The sequence below is a fragment of the Myripristis murdjan genome, chromosome 13 (assembly GCF_902150065.1).
Source record: "Myripristis murdjan chromosome 13, fMyrMur1.1, whole genome shotgun sequence".
NCBI classification, from domain to species: domain Eukaryota; kingdom Metazoa; phylum Chordata; class Actinopteri; order Holocentriformes; family Holocentridae; genus Myripristis; species Myripristis murdjan.
Window position 1 is genome coordinate 25994539 of NC_043992.1, and position 23370 is coordinate 26017908.

Genomic DNA, 23370 nt, shown 5'->3' on the forward strand with positions numbered 1-23370 from the left:
TTTGAGATTGTGTAAAATGTTAAGGGTGTCCGAAAACTTTTTTCCACCACCGTACACACATCTTATGTATATTGCCTCCTTTTTGAGGCAAGTCCATGCACTCAGAACTGCTTTCAGATTATTCAGGCTGAAAATCCCCAGAGAAAACTGAATGTTAATGATGGAAAAATGGATCAGATGTTGTAATTCTCTTGTCCTCGCTCACTGGCAAGCCTTACATCCTGTTTCCATAGTCAAAGGTGACTGAAGTATCACAGTGTTTTTCCCCAACAATGCATCACCAGCCAGCATACATGCAGTCGGTGAAATGCATTCAGATCTACTTCTTTTGAATCCAAATGAAGTGTCATCAAAGGAAACTGCTCCCCATAGGGACACCAAATATTTCTTTGAAGTTTCACGCTGTAGTTTGTAACACAATAGCAGTTACATTAAAATTCATTTGTAGCTTGTTTTATGCTTTGACATGGCAGTCACGTACTCACAAACACAGCGTACAGTTGGTGCCACAGACTTGAGGAGGCTTCACTATCCAGGTCATGTTGTGATGTGGATGTGAGCCAGGGCCAGCGAGATTATACGATGGGCGTGATGAGTTTTGCAGGGAAATAAGGGTAAGCTTGTTCAGTCCATCAAAGCCTCCCTAGAAATCATCTACAATAAACAGGGAAGAAAGTGATGGATCCTGTTTTTTTCATCAGGGTACCGATGAATGTAATGAACTAAGGCTGGTATGCACCATCAAAGATTAAGGCTAAACTTGGATTAAATTATGGTCTATCTATTATTCCTATTACATAAACTCTAAACCTAGTTTTAAGTTAACCAGGGTTGCTTCAATACTTGCTCCTGAGAATTAAATGTAACTTTGAAGACATCACAATGGCAGCATATTTTAGGTGGATGAAGCAAATGTAAAGAGGTCCTTGCAGGATAACAGAATCACATATAGGTAAATTTTGGACCAGTTCCATTAAGAGTTTTCTTAAAATTAGATAAATTGCTACTTCTGTGATGTAGCATTGCTGGTCACTTGGCTAGTGCAGAGAAGCTGTTGATGTGGTTACAAATGAATAGTTTCCAGTGGTTGAAATTGTTATGGTCCACATGCTATGATGTTACAAAGAAGGCTACTTTGATATTAATGCCAACTTTGTTCTCTGTCTGGTCCTTGAGCATGGTTTAGGTTTTGTCACATCACATACACTATATGGACAAAAGTATTGGGTCACACCTCTTAACCATTAAATTCAGGTGTTTCATTCAGTCCCATTGCCACAGGTGTATAAAATCAAGCACCTAGCCCTGCAGTCTGCCTTTACAAACGTTTGTGAAAGAATGGCTTGTTCTAAAGAGCTCACTGAATTCCAGCATGGTGCTATAATAGTAACGTAATAGAATGACACCATTGAAACAAGTCAGTTGGTGAAATTCCATGATCAACTGTAAGTGATATTATTGCAAAGTGGAAGTGTTTAGGAACCACAGCAACTCAGCCACCAGGTGGCAGACCATGTAAAGTTACAGAGCAGGGACGCCGAGGGCTGAGGTACATAGTGCGTAAAAGTCACTAAGACTTTACTGACTCAGTAACTGCAGAGCTCCAAACCTCCTCTGGCATTAACATCAGCACAAAAACTGTGTGCCGGGAGCTTCATGGCATGGGTTTCCATGGCCAAGTAGGCCCATTCAAGCCTTACATCACCAAGCACAATGCCAAGCGTCAGATGGAGCGGTGTAAAGCTCACTGCCACTGAACTCTCGACTGGACTCTCGCCCCTTAGTTCCAGTGAAGGGAAATCTTAATGCTTCAGCTCACCAAGACATTTTGAACTTTGTGGGCGCAGTTTGGGGAAGGCCCATTTCTGCTCCAGCATGACTGTGCCCCAGTGCACAAAGCAAGATCCATAAAGACATGGCTGGGTGAGTTTGGTGTGGAAGTATATGATTGGCCCACACAGAGCCCTGACCTCAACAACATCCAACACCTTTGGGATGAACTAGAACAGAGATTGCGAGCCAGGCCCTCTCATCCAACATCAGTGTCTGACCTCACAAATGCTCTTCAGGATGAATGGGTAAAAATTCCCACAGACACACTCCAAAATCTTGTAGAAAGCCTTCTCAGAAGAGTGGAGGCTGTTACAGCTGCAAAGAGAGGGCTAACTCAATATTAATGCCTATGAATTTTGAATGGGATGTCATAAAAGCTCTTGTAGGTGTAATGTGTTGGTCGCCCAATATTTTTGTCCATAGGATGTATCGTTAAATATGGCAGAAAACCTCATGAAATTAATCACAGATTATGTTTCTAACTGAAGATTTGTTAAAATGGGTTTAAAGTCAAGTAGTGCAACATAGTATTGAATTATTTTAAAACACAGATTTAGTCATTTTGAAACCCTCGTCCCCTGCATCCTCATCTTTTTTGTCTGCTAGTGTATTTTATTTTGTAATATGACTGTACTGTCCACTGGGTTAGCACTTATTGCACACCTGTCTGGCCAGGAAGATGTCTTCTCTCTGTGGTCCTTCTAAAGATTTTTCGGTGAAATCCTTTGAGACTGCAAAAACTGATTTGATGCACTAAATAAGCTTAATCTTGAAACTTAGATTTACTGAACTTTGATTACCCATGATCCTCGATTAATTTGATGCAAACTGGTACAACCCAGTCTTAGATAAAAAGTGCTAAGTCATTTGGCAGACATGTTGATCAATGTATGATTCCATTATTCCAAGGATGATCCACACTGTGTTAGCATGGATCACACTTGTGGCAGTCAAACCTATGACTTTAGATGCCATGCCATGAACTACCAGTTCCACCTCAGAAAACATTGCTGAAGTTGTATCTGTGTTTGATGTGTTACCACAGAAGAAGCCTGAGAGTCCTCTGGACTCCACTAACCCGTTCCTGGAGGATGAGCCAGGCGAGGATGTGGGTACTGAGAAGGAAGAGGATCTGGACAGGGTGAGAAGAACTTGTGTAACACCATCTGATCTTTTGTCCTCATAATTGCTTGTTGTCATGTGATAATAGGCCACCTTTCTCTTTAGTCTCATAGAATTTGCTTCTTGCAATGTGATTAGCTTTCAGAGAGTGCCAGTGCACAAAAAATGTTCTGCGGTGAAGAATCTGGCAGGTGCAAGAGAGGGATGAATATCCGCCCCTGCAACGCCCCAAATCAAAAATATAGACTCATGTGGCATGAGTCAGAATATGTGTATCGTGTCTCACCGAGTTTTTGTCTTGGCTGAGGGATATAAGTGCATGACTTAACATGCAGCAACTCTGAATCAGTGGCTAAACTTGAGTATTGGCCAGGAACTTGACCCAACCAGTTCCTTGATCAGTCATTAATAAGACAATTATTTTTTAGTTATTAAAGAAAATTATATTTGAAATATAATCCAATTTTCTTCCCGAAATATATCATCAAGATAAATTTTGAATGTATTTTATGGGTGGAAAGACCAAACTGCAGTTTTCAACAGTTGCATTAGTTTCGAACACTCTACACACTGCACTTACTATCCAATTCACTGGGATGTCTCCTAATCTTGGAGATGACCTTTTCTATGTTCTGTGTTTTGGTTTAAACCTTTCCTCACTCAGGAAGAGACAAAACACTGCACCACTAATTGGAACTGATTCGAGTTACAGCTAATACCCATTATTTCACTAATTTCCAGTTTTCCTCCACTCTCTCAGCCCAGGAAGCCCAAAGCACCGGACAACCCTTTCCACGGCATCGTGTCCAAGTGTTTTGAACCTCATCTTTACGTCTACATAGAATCCCAGGATAAGTGAGCAACGCTTAAACCATTAAACACATGTAGCCTACATTGTATGTGTTAAGCTGGCGCATGCATCCTTTTTCCATTGCCCTTCATCATGCAGCCCCCTCAACCCTCCCCTCCACCTCTCACTCCCCATTCTCCTTCATTGCCCCTGCTGTCTTTCCATCTCTTGTTCCTATACAAGCGCCTGTGTCTCTGTGGCAGAAATGTTTCCTATTAGCTGCATGACCACAGACTCAGGGAGAGGGAGAGATCAAAAAAGTGCTGCCACAAGCAGATCCCTGCTTTTTTACTCCCACCTCTTTACTCTTTCTTTGTTTGCCCCCTTTTCAGTCCCTTTGTTTCTGTGTGTAGTTTCTGTTTCCTTCCTCCTCTCTGGTCCTCTCTTCTTTGTCTTCTTTTTTTACATCTTCTTTCATTCCTTCCTTCTTTCCTCTGTGTTCCCCCCTTCTCTCCAGTCTTCCTATCTCTTCTACTTCCTTATTCTCTCTCCATCCTTTAGTCCTCCTTCATCAGTTCCCCTCACTCCCCCCAGTTGATCTGTTGTGGTCTCTCTGGAAACTGAGCACAGAATCTGGGACCACTATGCTTCCTTGTAGCCCTCGGGTCTTGGCTCTCTGGAGTGTTGAATGCTGTTTGCCTGACCAAGGGAACAGTAGACTGACCTATTCTGCAGCCACAACCTCATTTCAGTTCAGGCTAAAGACCTTAAACAGGCCATTGCCAGATCAGCTTGTCCCCAGTGGGACACGGCAACAGAGAACAGTGGCCTGCTTGTTTTGTCTTTGGCTGAAGTTCCTAGATCCAGTAGGACTGGGCCACAGTAAAAAGCGTGGGCCTTTAAACTGTAGAAGTGATGATTGCAATATGCCTCAAATATGAGATTAACCACTATCTATCCATCTGTCTGTCTGTCAGTTCGCCTCTCTGTGTCCTTGTCTGTTTCTTTATCTAATCATTGGAATGAAGAGCCAATGGTAGTTTTTAATGTTTGAGAGAGGCTTTGAATTTGATTCCTTTTAAATGCCCCTAATCCAGCCACCTGTGTTTGTGCGTGTGTGTGTGTCTGTGTGTTTGTGTGTGTTTGTCTACCATGGATCTTCAGGAACCTGGGGGAACTGATTGACCGGTTTGTGGCTGACTTTCGAGCACAGGGCCCCCCCAAAGCGGGCACAGAGGAGGGTGGAGCAGTTCTGCCGAGCTGTGCTGACCTCTTTGTGTATTACAAGAAGTGCATGGTGCAGTGTTCCCAACTGAGCACTGGCGAGCCCATGATTGCCCTCACAACAATCTTCCAGAAATACCTGAGAGAGTACGCCTGGAAGATCCTCTCTGGCAACCTGCCCAAGTAAGACTGGTTCAGTTCAAGTATGTTGACTAAAAACCAGCTTGTTGGAATCGCCATTCTGCATTTTAGTCAGTGGTTGCTAGCCAAAACAGCTTTGTTTGTAAGTTACCCATTGTTTTCACTGAGGCATGCTGACAGAAACCAGGTCCCATAATCTTACAAGAACCTGTATGAATAATAGAGTTAAGCTACAAATGTAAGAATCATTCCCATGAAGAGAGAGAGTCAGATTTGCAATGTAAAAGGAGACTGAGGGCCCATACCCACTAAATTTCCATCTTAAGATGTTTGCTGATATTTTAGAATTTTTACTGACATAGTCAAATTTAACTTCAACTTTGAAGTTGGAATGATGATGATGATGGAAAAGAAAGGAAAATAAATCAGGACTGGCTTAGTGAGCTCCACTTCTTTCCCTATTCTCTTCTGTCAAATCCAGCCTGTGGGCTTTTCCAGGAAAACATTTGAAAAATAGTCACTTGATAACAGCAATAACTGTATACCAAAAACAATGCTGGAAGCCCAAACAGCTTATAGAATTCACTGTCTATTATTTCAACTATTTCCATCCATCAAAACCATTTAATTTTCTGGGCAATAACACATACCGATTTGTTTCGATTTTGACAAACAAGCACACCACGCCCGGATTTACTCATTCTTCTTTCATGATGAAGGGGTTTTTAAGGAGTTTAGTTTGATAGTTAATGTCTTTAGTACTTGCTGTGTTTGATGGGCTGGGATTGCATGCTATGTGGGATCTGGAGATGGTTATGTTGTGGCAATGCCTAATACTCTACCAGCAAAAACATCTCTGGCTCATTGACCACATTAGAACCCCTCACTGGCTGTGGTGTACACACACACAAACACACACACACACACAAACACACACACACACACACACACACACACACACACACACACACAGAGAGACACAGACACACACAGGAATTCTCAGTTTTTGTCTCATATGTGTCTGCATGCTTTTTACACCCTTGCACTCACTTACATGCTAATATATCTTGTATATGCAGCCATACACATGCATGCACAGTCGAAAATGCACTTTGACACTTTGCAAGTGTATGCACATGCAGGCACATGCAGACGACGCTCATCTTGTGCGGTATTCTTTGTATTGTTTTTCTGAGGTTTTGAAAGGGGCCCACTCTTGGAGCTTGAGCTATGTTGTGGTTTTACCCACATGTCTCTGCTGTGACGTTTATTAATGGAGGGGGGTGGCTGCTGAAGCCAAGTTGGCCCAATTTCCCTACCCTTATAGCGGCTCGTAGCTGTAGCTGCTGTTGTGTCTGAGTTACAAAAAATGGCTTCCTTTACCTGCGGTTCATAAAAATGCATTCCTTTAAGAGTTTTGTCCTATGGCTTAGCAACAGGGGGTCCATGGCAACCAGTCCTAGTAACATTGAAATAGGGCATGTGGGAAAACATCCCTACACTTGTGTCAATGCCTGCAGTTCACCCCCTTTAATTTACCCTCCCACGTGATCGTATTTTCCCCTCTTCTACTCAGTTAATTTCTGTGTGTCTTCCCGTCTCAGTCTCTTCTTCTGTCCAGCTATTTTTCTCTCACCTTCTCCATCCTTCCCTCCCCTTCAGGACCAACAGCAACAGCGGGGGTCTGACCATCAGCAGTCTGCTGAAGGAGAAGGAAGGCTCAGAGGCAGCCAAGTTCACCGTGGATGAGCTCTGCCTCATCTGTAGCATCCTCAGCACTGCTGAGTACTGCCTGGCGACCACACAGCAGGCATGGGAATGCACACACAGACCTCTGAGTGTCTCTTAAAAGCATCCTTTTGTATTTTGATTAGAATCGTCAAGACACTTGTCTGTCTCGGGAGAGGTATTTCTTTACTTGTCCTTTAGCTGCCGTTGCTAGCACTGTGAGTCTTCTGAATTGAAATCAGTGGGTGTCGCTACCTGCAAATTGACCAGCTGTACAAATAGTTTGAATGAAGAATACTAAGCAAACTAAAATGCGACCTGTGAAAGATTTTGCGTGTTGAGCAAAATAAAGTCAAATTTCAAGGTTTTCATTTAGTAACCTCACCTTCACCTCTGCACTCAGATCACAGGTTCCGCTTTACAAAATACATGAGCATACCAGTCACCATGTATGCAGAACTACAGATTTATCATCAACACTATATGTTGAGAAATATGAGTAAGCAGATATCATGGCATAAAGTTAAGTGTGTTTCATCAGAGTTTTGAGGAACTCACAGTAACTGTCAGATGATTACAACACAACCTGAGTGGTTTCATCAATGCAAGACACAGCACACACATAAATACATTGCGCTTATAGTGATGTGAACATCTACAAAAGGATGAGCACACATTAGAATGAACATATTTGTAAGCACTCATATGTTATATATGAAATAAAAAAATATTTGAAGAATAATGCTTTTTCCTGTGTGCATGTGGAAAAGCATTGTTATTTGCATGCATGTTTATATTTATGTGTCTGTTTCAGCTTGAAGAGAAGCTCAAGGAGAAGGTGGATAAGGTTTTGGTGGAGAGAATTAATCTGACTGGGGAGATGGATACATTCAGCACGTAAGAGACACACACACACGAATGCAAGAAAATTACCTCTTCTGTTCTGTTAGGAACCCTTCATGTTTTCAAAAGAGCACGTCAACTGTTCAGCTTTTCCACAGTGCAGTGCACATTATTTCTTTTTTTTTTTAAGTAACCCACTTTTGCGTGAAAATTATAAAGATAGCAAAGGTGCCCCCATGTGCTTAGAAAACACTGTACCATTCAAATTATGTGTGTAAAGGTTATTATTTGAATGGCTCCTTTTTGTGTTTCTCAGTGTGATCTCCAACAGTATCCAGCTACTTGTTCAAGATCTTGACGCTGCCTGTGACCCTGCTCTCACTGCTATGAGCAAGGTTGGCCACACTGACACATACACACACACACACACACACACACACACACACACACACACACACATACACACACACAGCCAACCACCTACAAAATTTCAGATTCCAATACTATCGTCATTCATTTGTCAAGGAAGATGAACATTTTTCAAATGTTTGCGAGAGGACAAAGATTGTCCTTGGTAGTTTTGAGAAAGATTGATGCCTCTTTGGAGTGCATCACTCTTATGGTACTCAAAGAACTGCTGTGTTAAAAAGGTGTCACACAAGTCTATTTGACCAAAATATAGTGTTGCTATAAATCATTACAGCCAATTCTAGACACCCCCAAACTTGCAAATCAAAAGTATACGTTCTGGGATTTTGCAAAAAAAAAATTAAAAATAAAAAATCTCAAAGGTACAAATGTTACATCATAAAGCTTGATTTTGCCTGATTTCAGTTGTGGTGTCAGTTTTTTGTCTATAAATTTAACCAGTCATAACACACAAACACATCCTTTTTCTTCATTTATTGATTTACAAACTGATGTAAACATTATTCACACAGTAGTTGTGTCCAGCCTCTGATGCCTATCTCTCCCTCTGTCCCTCATCTCTCCTCTTGTCATTCCCTGCAGATGCCATGGCAGAGTGTGGAGCACGTGGGTGACCAGAGTCCATATGTGACATCCGTCATCATGCACATTAAGCAGAACGTGCCCATCATCAGAGACAACCTGGCTTCCACACGCAAATACTTTACTCAATTCTGCATCAAGTTCACAAAGTACTATACATGCACACTCACACATATGCATACTCTCACACATACATGTATACATATTCTGCATCCACAGTTAAAAACCTTTCATTGACTACTTTGACTTTTACAGCCCTAACTTTAACTGGAATTCTCCTTCTTTAATGACCTGAACCATAGTAAAACCTCCATGACATTGTTATGTTTGTCTTTTCTCTCTCTTTCACCAGCTCTTTCATCCCTAAATTCATCAACCACTTATTTAGATGTAAGCCAATCAGCATGGTGGGTGCTGAACAGGTAAGTTTAATTTCTGCTTATCTGTCCAAATCAGTAGAACGTGTACTTCACAAGTTCAAAATAGAAGTATTCGGTAAGCTCTCATTCGAAGTGCATTGTGAGTCATTACAAGCGTTTTGAGTGCACTGGAAATGTATGTATCTCGCAACTTTGTAGTTTCACCACTGAACAAACATTATTACATGCATTGAAATATATTTTGAATCTATTACGACTGCTTGTTTGAAAACTGTTTTCGCAGAACCGATTTATCAGCTCAGGTCAAAATGCACACACGGTGTGCTCATGGTGCTTTGTAATGCTCATGATGGAACTTCAAATGAAATGTTAACTGAGTCTCTGTCTTGTGTTTCCTCCACCACCAGCTCCTGCTGGACACCCACTCCCTGAAGACAGTCCTGCTGGACTTACCCTCCATAGGCTCCCAAGTGCTCCGCAAGGCCCCTGCCAGCTATACCAAGATCGTGGTGAAAGGCATGACGCGTGCAGAGATGATCCTTAAGGTGAGAGCAAAGCACTTACTTAACCCAGAGCCGCTCAATAGCAGATGAGGGCAGCTCCCATGTGTGTATTTTGAGTGAATTTGTATTTGTGTGAAGAAGTGATTGCGGTTAAACAGCAAGTTTGTTCAGCATACCTTCCATCATTTAAGCTTGTGGGGAAAAAAAATGAACTTAAACCCAGCCTTGCTCTTAAAGCCAGTAAAAATGCTGTTAAGGAGATTGATTTACTGCAATGAAAACTGTTTACTTTTTATGTAAACTCAAAATACGCTCACATTTGACAGATTTTAACAAGAGCCCAAGTTCAGGCCTAAATAGGAATGAATGATTCAACTTAAACTCGTGTCCCTGTCAGTGGAGTCTTTAAGAGATTCTTCAGGGTGGGTGGCTCAATTCATGTCGCCGATTTAAACAGCCAGAACATTAGGTACTGTCTTTTAATGGCTTGAAATCTTTTTATAGCCTTTGCTGTAAAAACTGGTCGACATGAGATCCTTTTAGCTCTTGTTTGCCATTGTAAGTGTAACGTTAAAACTCTGACATATCCCTTTAGACATTAACTTTGCTGTCTTAACCCATGGCCAAGAATAGTCTGGCAGAATGAGCCGTTAATTGCTTTTTCCACTGTTTCAGGCTCCATCGTAAGAAGAAACAATAAGCTAAATCAACACTGCTCTAACTGTTTGCAGTTTGATTGGCAAGCCAGTGTTTGTCTGAGTCGTTTGAGATGATCAATTTAGAGGTTATTTTGGGCAGAATAACCCTTTAATTGCATCTATAACCCCACTCAGGATAGCACTTTACGAGCATGTTTCCATAAACTAGTCCACCTCACATTAAGTAGGGGAGGGCAGGAGGAGTGGAGCTTGTGCACCTCTTGGTTTAATGAGTGAGGCAGACCAAGGCAGGACGCACACACACATTCTTCTACACAGCATGTGGTTGACCTTGGGCCAATAGAAAGGTGTTAGTGGCTAAGCAAATGCATGCATCCATGCATCTACTCACGCAAACGCAGACAATCACACACTTGGCACACAGAGTCTGAAATGTTTATAGGCGTCACCCAAGAATGTATTAGTGTTATGTTTTTTTCATTGAGGGGAGCAAATGCGGGATTTAGCCAGTCAGCCTTGTTCCAGCCAAGGTTACCTTATGGGACCCTAGAGGACAGTGGTATGTGGCCGCCATAGTCTAGCCCGACCCTAATTACTTGTCCCAGGAGCCTAGACAGATACTCACACATGCACACATACACATGCAGTACACAGCGCACAGTATACCCCTGCCTGTCCCTTGAGTTTTGTCAGGCTCCCTGCAGGCCTTCCTTCCTTCCTGTTGTTATTGTTTTGCAACAGCCTTGATGTTTATGGCAGTCGGAGGCAAACTCGCTCTAATCATGCCACAGTTGCCCTGCCTCCACTGTGAAGAACTGTGGACCATCAGCATATACCGCAAAATGTGCAAAACTCCTTCCTCCTTCTGACTTTATGGCTGGACTTTTGTGAAGAAAAAAAAACACAGGCCTAGAGAGGTGAAAAATGTTGGCTGCTATTCTTTTTTGGCTAATTTACTGATACAGGATGCATAATTGAAATCAGTAAGGTACACATTTACTCTTTGGGCATTCGGTTGCTTGTATGCATGCCAAGTATCCTAAAGCCAAGTCAGTGTCCGTTCCAAGTTTGGGCCAAATAGAGCGATATTATCAAACTGAAACTTCTAAAAACACAGTCGAGTTTTCACCATCTGTCCTCTCATCCACATCTCTGTTCAGTCAAGTAAAGAATGCATGCAATTGCACTATAATTTAAGAAGATCTAATGCTAAATGAACCAATAATACGCAAGATAATATTTGTGTTTTGAGGTCTTATATTCACCATGCTTCTGTATACTCATTTTGAAGAATTTTGCTTTCTTTAAGTCTCAGTCACTGATTATGTTGCAAGCATCTCTCACCATTTTACCACTTCTGCCTGTTGACTGCTAGCATGTGAACTCATTGTTCTGTATAAAATACCTCGGATGTATTTTTGTGCTCCTCTTGTCTGTCATTAAAAGAGGCTTTCACAGTATAGACCTATAGAGAGCATTCAGATAACTATCATTGAGGCACATCAGCTGGGATGTGATCTCAATGAATCATTTTATCTCAGTCACAGACGTGGTTGATAGTTCATGAATGCCTTAGAGTGATACATGCATACTTGAGATAAAACGCTGTGATAACGGAAGATAGAGGAAAAACTTGCTAAGGCAGACAAATGTGATCCTGTAAGAAATATGAAAAGTACACCTTCATGTCTTCACGATTCACAAAGACAAATGGGACGGTCCTAATGAGGAGAAGAGATAATAACACAGCAAATAGCATTATGAATAATATATAATCCCATCCTACAGCTGCGGTAGTAGATCTTTAGTTTATTTCTTTAAAAAATACACCATTTTATGTTTTCTTGCTGGTCTGGTAGGTTATTCCAAAGTGAAAGTATTCAATAAGTTGCAGAGAGTTGGCCTTGTGATGGACAAAAATCTTAGAGGCCGTGCTATGAATGTGATCACTGAGATAGCAAATAGGCATCTCAGTGTTTGAAAGCAGAAAATTGTTGCCTTTCACATGCAGTATGTGGAGATGTACTTGTACATGTGTGTGTGTGTGTTTGTGTGTGTGTGTGTGCCTTCACCAATGTTTCTTTTCAGCCATTCAAGGTGTAGTAATGCTCAGTGAACATGACCTTAACCTACAAGGGTTTCGGTTTTGGCGAGTGAGCCGGTGTGGGAGGTTTGACTGCTTTGTTCTGAAATTCAAGGACAAATACGCAGATTTGCTGGGCACGGATATCACAGAGCATGTAAAACAAGAGCGAGGAACTTTTGAATAAATAAGAGTGGATGAATGTCCAGGTGAAATGCCTTTGAAGAGAAAAGACTTTGAGGATACAATTTAAGTATCTGCACAGATACAATACCAGTACTGTATGAAACAGTTATGGTGTTGGTTACATATAGTTAAGAAAAGTTTTCTTGATGCGCTTTTAAGTTTCTTTTGGTGCCACAACTTGTCTTACTTCTTTTTGAGCAAGGAGAAGTGTGATTCCAGAGTCAGGAAATCCCATGTCAGGAAATCCTGATGTATTTTTTAATGCATTGCTATTTATTAATGTTATCAAGAAGGCATAAAAGGACAAGTTCTGTGGAGGTGGATCTTTTGGGATCCCATCCATCCAAAACACTTTTGAAAGGGTCTTACAAAGATTTGGAGAGATTTTCGGCTTTCAGGTAGAGAAAACCCACGAGTAAAGAGAGGCTGTTTAAATCTGGACAGCATTTTAGCTATCGACTTTGTGCAACATCAAGGTGCCTCACAGGTAATTGCTTCCACCTTGAGTTTGGCCCAAAGCTGAAAGACGAACCACTTGAAATCAGGTCAATACACAAATTCCTCCACCAAGCCTCGACAATAGGTTTTAATTCCAGTCTATGGGGCCGTGTGACTGGAAATCAAATGTGGCTGACCTTGCCAAAAAAAAGCTGGATAATTAAAGACTCACTTTCAGTTTTGAGTTTGCTTGTGAAGATTTAGTCATAAAACTAACTTCATGTTTCCTCGCAGAGACTGGTTAATTAAGCAGAGTTCAAATGGAGCTTGACAAAACCTTGTATTCTTACACTGTTATCTTTAAATTGACTGTTTTCACTGTTATCTGATACTGTATATGCAAAGGTTGTACTATTTACTATCATAGCTCATCTAATTGCTTTCAAGTGATGTTGGGTTGAACAACAGTATTTCTTATTTAGAAGCAGCAGCATTGGAGTGCATTTGGAGTCTTCACAACTTATTTATCACACATAAAGACAGAAATATTTGGTTATTGATATCATATGTGCTTGTTTCAGGAGTCGACTTCTTGCTTACATAAATCAATGCTATAGACCCTCCAGTTAGTATGTTAGGAAACTGAGAGCAGTGCATTAAAGGTGAATCAGCATTTGCTTTTCCTTCAGTTCTCATAAGAGAAGTCACAGATGGTTTCTCTCAGTTTTCCAAGTGAGATTCACAAACGCCAAATCTCCATGTGAATGCACATGTCATCAAATTATCTATTATTATTATTATTATCTGGTTTGGGTTGTCTAACATGGGAACTAGCACACAGTTCATTTCTGTGTGTCTCAGGCAGCCTGACTTGGCTGGTGTGAAGCCTGTGAGACGTGGCTGTTTTCCACGCTCGTCCAGCCCAGCCCACCATCACTCCAGCGCTCTCCCACCTCTGAAGTTCTCTTCTGGGGAGTGTTGGAAAGGCATCGTCCTTCCCCACCCTTGTTCAGCCTGGATGTTTTTCTTTTTTTCCCCCCTCACTCTGTTGCTCTCTCTTTCTTTTTTGCTTCATTCTGTAGGTCTCTCTCCCCCCTTTTCTTTTCCTTTTTTACAAGGTCCCTCTAAGCCTTTACCCTTGGCCCGGCTCCAGGACAGTTGCTAAGTAAATCACTCAGTCGGTAGGAAGGAACCAAGGAATTCCACACAATCCTGAGCTTTCCATGCCCGCTCTCTGTCTTTCTCTCCCCCTGTGTCTTTCTCTTGATTTCTGCACGCTCTTTCCTTTATCACCTTTTCATGCCCTTTTGTCCCTGCAAAAAAATGAGCATTAGAGCAGGAATGGATGGACTGAATGTTTTTTGGTTGAAGTTAGTGAGAAATGTTTTGAGAGATGGTTTTTGTGTGCACGTGCAAGGGGGTGTAAGTGGCAAGGGGGGTCTGTCAGCCATGTGTTGGTCTGCCTGCTTTGTAGCGGCTGCAAGCAATGTTATTCAGCCCACGTTTTCCACCCTCTTTCTATTGTTGGAAAAAAAAATCCTGTCCACAAGACTTATGCCCCATTTAACTTTTTCTTTTTTGACCGCTCTCAGCTAATGCTGATTTTTACCCAGCTCATTATAGCCCCAAAATAATTACCGGTGAGGCTAACTCTTTCCCACTCTTGCATGAAGCAATTGGACTTTAAAAAAAAAAAAAAAAAAAGCAAGAGGGGAGGGGGTTCCTAAATATAGCCCCATAGTCTTGGCTCTTTGTTTGCAGCTTGAACCACTTGCACACTGTCTGTTGTAGTCCTCCCCTCTTCCTCATTTGGGCCATAACTGCTCCATGTGGGATCATTTAAAGTTCCTTGGGTTGTCCCATGATGGTTCACAGGGAAGGGGAACGGGGGTTGGGGGAGTGGGGAGGATGGGGTTGAAAGCCAACATTAAACTTGGTACGTTCACAGGTGGTGATGGCCCCACATGAACCGCCAGTGGTGTTTGTTGATAACTACATCAAGCTCCTGGCCGACGGCAACCCTGAGACCTTCCAGAAGATTCTGGACATGAAGGTCAGTTGGTTGGGCTACACAAGTGTTTGGACTCTCTCTTTCTCTCTCTCTCTCTCTCTCTCTCTCTCTCTCTCTCTCTTTTATAACCTGCTGTTTTCCACTTCCTCCTGCTTTGCATATGTTTTGCTGTCGAAGGGAACCAAAGCACTACCTCATTTGCAGCTTTTATGGTGTCTTCCTCATTGTTTGCAGGTTTCGTGCATTCTCTGAGCTGTTTGTTGATGCTGTGTGAACTTTTTGTTTTGTTTCCCTGTGTGTATGTGTGTGTATGCATGGGTGTGCAGGGTCTGAAGCGCAGCGAACAGAGCAGCATGCTGGAGCTCTTCAGACAGAGGCTGCCTACTCCTCCCTCTGGGGCCGACGGTGGCCCCTCTCTCTCCTTCAGCGCCCCCACCCCGGAGCAGGAGTCGTCCCGCATCCGCAAACTGGAGAAACTCATCAAGAAAAGACTGTGAACAGACACACACTGAATACAAACCTCAAATCTCAAAAACAGCTGCAGGCTAGAATGGTTCTTACCTGTCTCGCCGTCATTTATTCATTACAAAGACTTGATCAAGCTCCATTCAGTTATTGTGGAGAGTTACAGAAAGAGAAACTTTTTTTTTCTGAGTAATATTACCATGAACCCAAGGTGAAGCTGGATCATGAAGAAACTTCCGCAGCTGTTACATGCTGTTGGTGCATGTATCATTTACTTCTGTAATTTTCCACCTTTCACCTCTTGACACTAAATCTGAGCTTTGAAACATTGTAGAATCTGCTGTACGTCACACACTCCATACATTATTACACATTTTATTATCTCCACTCAAAAGACTGAATGTGTAGCTGTTAAATAAAAACTGGTCAGAGAGCCACTAGCTGCAACTCTGGCACATATCCACTCCAGAGTGATTACAGACAGGCTGACTTTAATTAAAGTGAATGTTCTCTGAATATCCCCATGTATCTCTATGATAGCCAGGGTCTGTCTCAGCTATTTTTATTTCAAGTGAAGGGTACTGGTGTGCAGTTTGTGTGCATCTCTGTGATCCATTAAAGTGGAGGTACATCATAGGGGTCGGCAGTGTTTGTGTGAATGCTGTCCCACAATGCAACACGAACTGCAGGTTCAGAGTTCCCAAGTCTGGAACAAAGAGGAGCTTTGGCTTTCGTGCATCCTCAGTGAGACATGAGGCTTTCTCTTGGCTTTTGAAACTCCCCCTAGGTTGACTTGGAAATTAGAACCAGCTAGCTCAAGTCTTTTAACTTGGGCCTTTGCCGAGGAGGGAGGAAGGGAATGAGTGAGCGTACGTGTGTGTACGTAGGTGCATGTGTGTTAGTGTGATTTACTCTTTAATTTCCTCTTCATCATTTGTTCTAATGTATCTTGTAAGCTGGAATGAACACAAGGGATTTTTTTTTAGTGCAAGAGAGACACAGACACACACATTGTCCATCTATCTATCCATCCAACAGCACATTTTGTGTGCTTTCTGAATTCCCTCTTAGAGCCCCTTGAGATGTTCTCTGTAATTTGTGACAAAAATTTGATTTGATCATGAGGAAAAAGTGATCTGACAGTACAGAAAAAGCAGGATGGGCTAATGTATCTTCTGGCTTGTCTTGACACTTTGCCAGGCTCTTCCTGTGCCAGTCGAAAGCAGCTCCCACATCACCTCGGCAGTGCTTCTCAGGAGGGACCAGAGATAATGAAAACAGTTCATTTTGAGGTCTAATCCGTGGTCTGAGGGATTGGCTGAAAACTGATTGTGATGCTTGCAGTGCCTTTCCATTTGGCAAGTCCCTGCACATCAGATCTGCAGCTTTATGTTGTAATTGCATTCGGTGTACACATTCCTGCCTTGTGTTAATACAAAATGTTACTTATTTGTAATGTCTGAATTGTATAGGCTACTAACAAAAGGCAATGGTTGAACACTATTAAAAGTTTGCCTTAAGTTATCAGTGCATTGCTTGAGGGTTTTCTTTGGGCAAAACAGGTAGAAAACCTGATTTCCATCAAGGTCCCACTTTCATTTTGAATGAACTGGGAAAGTTCCCCTGTATCGTTGGGTTGCCGCTAATCCTTTCCCCCAATCAGCAGCGAGAAAGGCGTTTCCTTTCCTATATTTCTGGAAAAACAATGAAACCCTTTGAGAGAGGAGGAATTTGAAGACAGGCAGCGGGCGGGACACCCTCACATCCCTTCTCCGGTGTCACACCATTAGGACTAATTAACTCTGTCAATTTAGAAGTCGGGGAGTTTTGCCTCCGATTTGCAATTTCCCCGTCAGCTTCGGCTGTGCACTCATATTTTGCACTGACAGAGTAAAGGACACGTGTTAAGTTGAGTTCAGGTGTTTTGTATGGGGTTTCTGGATTTGCAGCGGTCGGGGAACTGAATCACCGGCCGGTTGATGAACCTCCAGGCGGGCAGCGGTGTATCCTGTCCTGGGAGCGCTCGACAGTAGCACCCGGGTCACTTCGCAACTAAATAACGCAACATAAAAAAAAAAACACCGGAACTGTAATCTGGAAGTGCTCTCGCTGTCGTAATCCGCATCTGTCACCGGGGTTTTGAAAGTCGGAACTAGAAATGGTGGGCAGGTTGAATTTGTCAAATGTATGTGAAGGAGATCCGCTGGATATGAGCTGCAGGGCGGAACGAGGACTGGACAGCCCGGACTCCGGCTTGCCCCCGAGCCCGAGCCCCAGCGCCTGGCTGCTGCCTGCGTGCGCGGAGAAAGCCGGGGGTACGAGCCCGGTGTCCGAGGACGAGGGCAGAGGCTCGCTGGTAGGTACTGCTTCCTGCTGATGTTGGTGCATTTAACAAAAAGTGCAACCTTTTGACATGCATTGAGCCCAACAGCTAAGAATATGAACAAGAAATCAACAGTTTTCTATCATTATTCATAGCCAAACTACTAGGATGCATGCTTCATATTTACCCCATTGAGATTTATTCCTGCTTAAAAAGTACGAGTAGCCTAAACTATTCTGCAAGTAAAAAGGTAGATAGTTTAGTTTGCGTCCCAGATTACACAGCATCTCAGCACAGAGTGGGCAGGATGCTGTCACTGACATTGTTACTGTCTGTCAGCACATTTTTATGCAATTATTAGGTCCCAATAATGAGATGGTGTCTGTTGTTTTTTTGCTGACTTCATGGAGAGCCAAGAGTTAATTTGGGGGGTCTGCTGAGGACAATAACACTTTCAGCATTTCCAGAAGTGCTTGCTACGTGTCCCGGCCAACTGGGGGAAAGTGGGTCAAGTCAATACTAAATGGGGCCAATGAGTGCTTACAAATATTAGCTCCTTATGTGTTGTCGGCTGACTTTGCATTGCAGGTTCCAGTTTTACCTATCGGATGTTATCCCCAGCTGCAGCCCTTGTCCTTTGGGGAGGGGATAGCACTTGATCCATTACCGCCAAAGGAAATAAGGTGGGAACTTGGAAGACGATAATATGGCCTATTTTGTTTCGTGTTACTGGCCTGCATTGTGAGAAGTAGGAGTAGTCATAGCCAAACATTTAAAAAAAGAAAAAAAAAAAAGAAATCCACTGTAATAGCACATGAGGATAATACAGTAGGATATGATTTATTTGCTTTCATTTTCATGTGGACAGCCAGCAACTTACAATAGCTGTGTTTGAAATAAAATTTGTCTTGTTTGCACTTGATAATCAGGGCAAACAAGAGAGAAACAATGGCAAAAATTAATGGCCATCAGGGTTTGATGTTGGATACAGACCCTGGGTTAGGGTAAGGGACAAAATAAACTGCGGGCAGGATACAGATCAGTGTCTCTCCATTGTGCCACAGTAATTTGACAGGCTTCCCACCCCTCACAGATACACATCACTGATGCGCTACGACTCACAGCGCCACTTCATCCAGGATGTGGCCCTGCAGCCGCGTGGCCAGGGCCTGGAGCACTGCAGCCAGACTGTCATGGCCCTACCACAAAGCACCTGGCGCCGCTACAAGACACAACTGGACTTCCAGCCTCGCCAGCGGCCCCAGCGCTTCCAGAGCACCACGATCATCTACCCCAAGCAAACACGTGCTGTCTACACCACAGAGCTGAGCTACGATTGCCACCGGCTAGCAAGAAGCTTCCTCTCCAGCGTGGAGCTGGAGGTGGCCAGCTGCAGAAAGCTACCTCAGTGAGGGGATGATGGGGGGACAGGGCAGTGTGGTCGTTTCCATGGCCCTTAAAGTCCCCAAGGCTGACTACCATGGACCTGCCGTGTTGTCTCTTTACAGCCGTGTAGCCTGCCGTCCACTAGTGATGCACAAGAAGCCAATGTGCCGAGATAACTAAGATATCAAGAAGTGACACAAATGAGTCATTAATTGCTTCAGTTTGTAGCTAGTCGCATGGTGTACAAAGACATATTGGATTTGTTTTCAACTGCTGTTTTTTTTTTTTTTAACTTTGTAAATTGGAGTCATATGGGCTGAGATGAGGATGAGGACTGAGAAGGGGAGGGTCCTTATTTGCCCTCTGCAAGATCAATGTTGTCACCCTTCATCAATCAAGCAGGATTATTGGGTTTTAAAATTTATTGATAGGGCTCAGATTCTACAAAAGTTGACAAACACACCCAGGCAAAATGCATTAGTTCAGATAGCTGTAATTGAAGATAGGAGTAGTTATAAAACTGCTAAGGTACAGTAGGACATTGGTCAAAGCAACTTGTAAGTAAGGCAGTGAAAAGGGCGATGAAGTTGAATGTGTTGGAGTGTTGATACAGGCTAAGGGTTCACTGAGGGAGAGTTAGGTTTGTATCTACACAGAGGGTGTGGTGAGGATTGTATACACATGGTTTAGCCACAAACGGTCTCTTCCAGAAATCATAGGGTGTTATTTGGTATTTCTGCACAGCATTAACACAAGCTAAGCCCTTCCCAAACCTTCTCGCTGGACACTGTTGATGGCTCCTGTTTCATGTATTGTGTAAATGTGAGTAGATTAAGGGATCATTTCTGGTCATGTAGGTGCATAAGCTGCTACTAGGTGAATACATAGGCAGTATAGATGGAACGTGAGAGTGGATTTTAACTAAGAAGTGGATAGTATTTCGGTATCCAGCTCCCACTGGTGTAACTGGTGGGACAGTAACAGCCTGCGTTCCACTGCTATCATTTCCTTTCGCTTGATTCAGTCAGAAATGATGTATTTATTCTTCTGGACTTCCATGACCTGAGGATTTATCAGCTTGAATTACGGGACATATTTTTGTGATGCCCTGTGTGCCCTATTGATGTATGTACTGATGTATCTATTGATGCCCTTTCTGTTTTTTAGCTGCTTGTTTAGTGCCAGTTTGAAATAAATAAATTAAATGCACTATAAGAAGTGTGGGTTTGTTGTTTGTTTGTTTATTCATTTAGAAGCAGCCAGGTCTTTGTATAAAGGCAGAGGAGCTTGATTTTTGGCTGTCTGGGTTTGAAAAATTCTTCACCTTTAACAAATATTGGCCATAGTTACAGCATGTATGAATTCTCAGGGTAAGAGGCATTTCTCAAGTCTCATGCATAATGATGTGGGATGTTTTCAAGGTGGTGTTGCTTCTACTCTCTCTAGTGGGCAGAAAGGGAAATGCATATAAGAGAACTTGATTTTGCACAGGAGCAAAGTGTATTTTTTTTTTTTTTTTTTTATTCCAAACCAAATTTTCAAATTTCAAATGTAATTTTCACAGTGGAAAGAGACTGGGAAGCTGCAGGGAGAGGTAAGAAAGCATGCAACTTAAGTTTTGAGCCACCTTAAAATCAAACAATATACTGTTTAGGGAATATATGGTGCATTTTAAATTCTATAATCCACACAGATCCCGTGCCTTTTACCAGAAAGTGTTATCTGGGAGAGTATGCTAATTTTCGGTGTAAAAAAGATAGAATTAATGGAAAACATAATTTGAAGCTGAAATGTGTGGATTTTTATTAGGATATGTCTTTTTCCTGATTGTATACACCACATCTAACAGGTAAAAACATTTCAGGCATGTTGTGAAAAGGTGGTGCTTTCCTATACAGAGATCATTTCAGTACACAGCACTGCACAATTTTAATTTATTCTGGTCACAGTACAATGATCAGTAATATAGTAATAAGGTCACAGAGACCAAAAGAAGTAAGATGTTAAATACAGGATCTATTACAGTCTTCATACGTTCCAACAACATGAGGTATTCAGTTAAATATAAACCAACTCTAGCCCCTGTTTGACTCAACATTTTGGGTTACGTACAGTTCATAAATTTTCTGGTTCACACAACCTTTTTGTCATCCCAGCATAGTCTTACAACCACTCACTACTGTGCCAAACTGCTCCAGAGTCCATGGAAAATCACTGTCAACACTGCATGCAGCACTGATGTGTAGTCCTTTGGTTTTCAGTGTTTCTTGGGCCTCTTGTCTTTCCTGTAGAGAGGACTCTCCAGAGGACACTCCCCCTCCCACCACGGGCCATCCTGACCTGGGTGAGTGCAGAGGTGGGTATTGGGAAACCATCATCTCAGGCTCTGTTCCCACCTGGTATTAAAATGTGTCTTTGGTAATCTGAACTCAAGTAGACAGCTGTCAGTCCGTCCATTCACACCTGGCATTAACATGCGTCTCCACATGCGTCTGGCCTGCCCACTTGTGATTGGAACTCACTTTTCCACTCTATATGCAGACTACCACATGTTTCAGAGAGAGAGAGCATAAAATGAAATTCTTACTTTGATAGTCCTCCTTACACACAAACAAATGAAGTGGTATCTAACAGGCAGCAGGTATTTAACAAAAAGGGACATTCTTGTTTACCTCAGTCTCATTTTAATGCAGCTGTCAATCAGTGAAGACATATTTCACGTTTGTTACAGGCTTGACCCGATCACATTCAGGCTGATATTATTGAATTATTTCAGCAGGTTTGAGAGGGTTCTTGCTTAGGTGGATAAAACAACCTGTAATATCACTGTGGTAACTCATGCAGCTCAGCTGATTTTTTTCGGTTGTCATGTCCTCTTCTTTTAGAGTTACACGCTTTGGTCTTCGAAACAACACGTAATAACTATCCATGGTGGCGGTGATCAGGGTGGCGGGACTGAATGCACCTGGCTGCTGTGATCTGCTGTGAGCTACCACTCATTACCAAACGTCTGGGTCACGTAAACCGGACCAATTAAATAATAAAATCAAATTCAGTCCTGATTCCCGTTTTTCCATTTCGTATTTTTGATCCGAGCCTAAAATTGAACTATGAAAAACCAGGCATATTTTGGATTTTGGTGTTAGTTTAAAAAACAAATAACAAAATAACCAGTCACTTTTTCATTTTTTAATTTTTGATTGGCAATTGAAAATAGAAAGAACGAATGATACACGGATTGTCTCAGACCACCTCTGAATGCGTCCTGAGATCTGACACATTGCTGCTGTTTGCACCTGTACTTAGAGATGTCAACTTGTGATTGGAGCACACAGGACGGATGTTAATGCCAGGTGGAAACAAGGCCCCAGTGTGGCCGGTGCTGAGTTGATTAGACAGAAAAGAAAGGAGGCAAGCTCTGTCTTGCAGTGTTCATCTTCAGGTACATGGCACAAGCCAAGCCAAGTGTTATAGATAAACTGTGTTTTATCTCTTGGCTTTTTTTGTGTTTTCATCATCATGCTTTTGTGATATATTTTTAAAAAAATGATACTTGTATAAACGTACTTTCATCTTGAACTGTATTCATGAACAATTAATTTAGAAGGAAGGTTACTGCCAGCCCCAGCTGCCCTTCAAACGTTTTGAAATTAGATTTAGGCCTATCTTTAGGGCTTCTCCAGCAGATATAGAAGGCTAGATAAAGGACTTTCAGTTGCAGTAGATTGCCATTTAGTACTCGTCATCTGAACAGCATAGTTGAACTTCGATTAAATGGTCAGATATTTGGCTTTTAATGGAATTCACTATTGGCCAAAAAAGCATTTATCATTAATCAGGATACTGCATCACATCAAGCATGCAAGCCATTCTATGAACTGCAACTAAAGCAAGAGGATGGGACTGTTCAGATGGATTTGAAACATGCAATTTTGAGAGAAATGGCTGCACCAGCACTCCTACCATGAGGCTGTATCTAATTTCTCGAAAGCGCAATCAAAAGAGTTACTGTTCACAGGGAGTTAAAAGTCAGAAATATGTGAGATCAGTCCATGACCCATCTTTAATGTATTTATTTATTCCCTTGTTGAGGGATATTTCCTAAAGGAAGAGATTCATTTAATTCATGATAATTCAAACCTTTATCAACACTGATTCCAAGTCCTTGATGATTTCACATCAATCATTCAAAAATTTTGGAGACTTTCTATTTGACTTTAGGGTCTTCCTCAGATTTTCTCTCT

General features: G+C 42.2%; 2 protein-coding genes across 2 annotated transcripts in view; both read left to right on the plus strand.

The window, feature by feature from the left end:
- vps53 (VPS53 subunit of GARP complex) overlaps window positions 1–16941 on the plus strand; it is a 32095-nt gene extending 15154 nt beyond the window's left edge. Inside the window, exons 12-22 of the mRNA XM_030067084.1 lie at window positions 2879–2974; window positions 3716–3810; window positions 4910–5152; window positions 6773–6920; window positions 7653–7735; window positions 7998–8076; window positions 8693–8841; window positions 9045–9114; window positions 9480–9617; window positions 14890–14994; window positions 15279–16941. Coding sequence (XP_029922944.1) covers window positions 2879–2974; window positions 3716–3810; window positions 4910–5152; window positions 6773–6920; window positions 7653–7735; window positions 7998–8076; window positions 8693–8841; window positions 9045–9114; window positions 9480–9617; window positions 14890–14994; window positions 15279–15449 — 1377 coding nt within the window. The 3' untranslated portion in view covers window positions 15450–16941. The remainder of the gene's footprint in view (window positions 1–2878; window positions 2975–3715; window positions 3811–4909; window positions 5153–6772; window positions 6921–7652; window positions 7736–7997; window positions 8077–8692; window positions 8842–9044; window positions 9115–9479; window positions 9618–14889; window positions 14995–15278) is intronic.
- A 192-nt stretch (window positions 16942–17133) lies between these two features.
- rflnb (refilin B) lies at window positions 17134–20347 on the plus strand. The gene is made up of 3 exons (XM_030067088.1): window positions 17134–17773; window positions 18329–18423; window positions 18834–20347. The coding sequence occupies exons 1-3, from the start codon at window positions 17576–17578 to the stop codon at window positions 19150–19152; spliced, it is 612 nt and encodes a 203-aa protein (XP_029922948.1). The 5' UTR covers window positions 17134–17575; the 3' UTR covers window positions 19153–20347.
- The last annotated feature ends 3023 nt before the right edge of the window (window positions 20348–23370 follow it).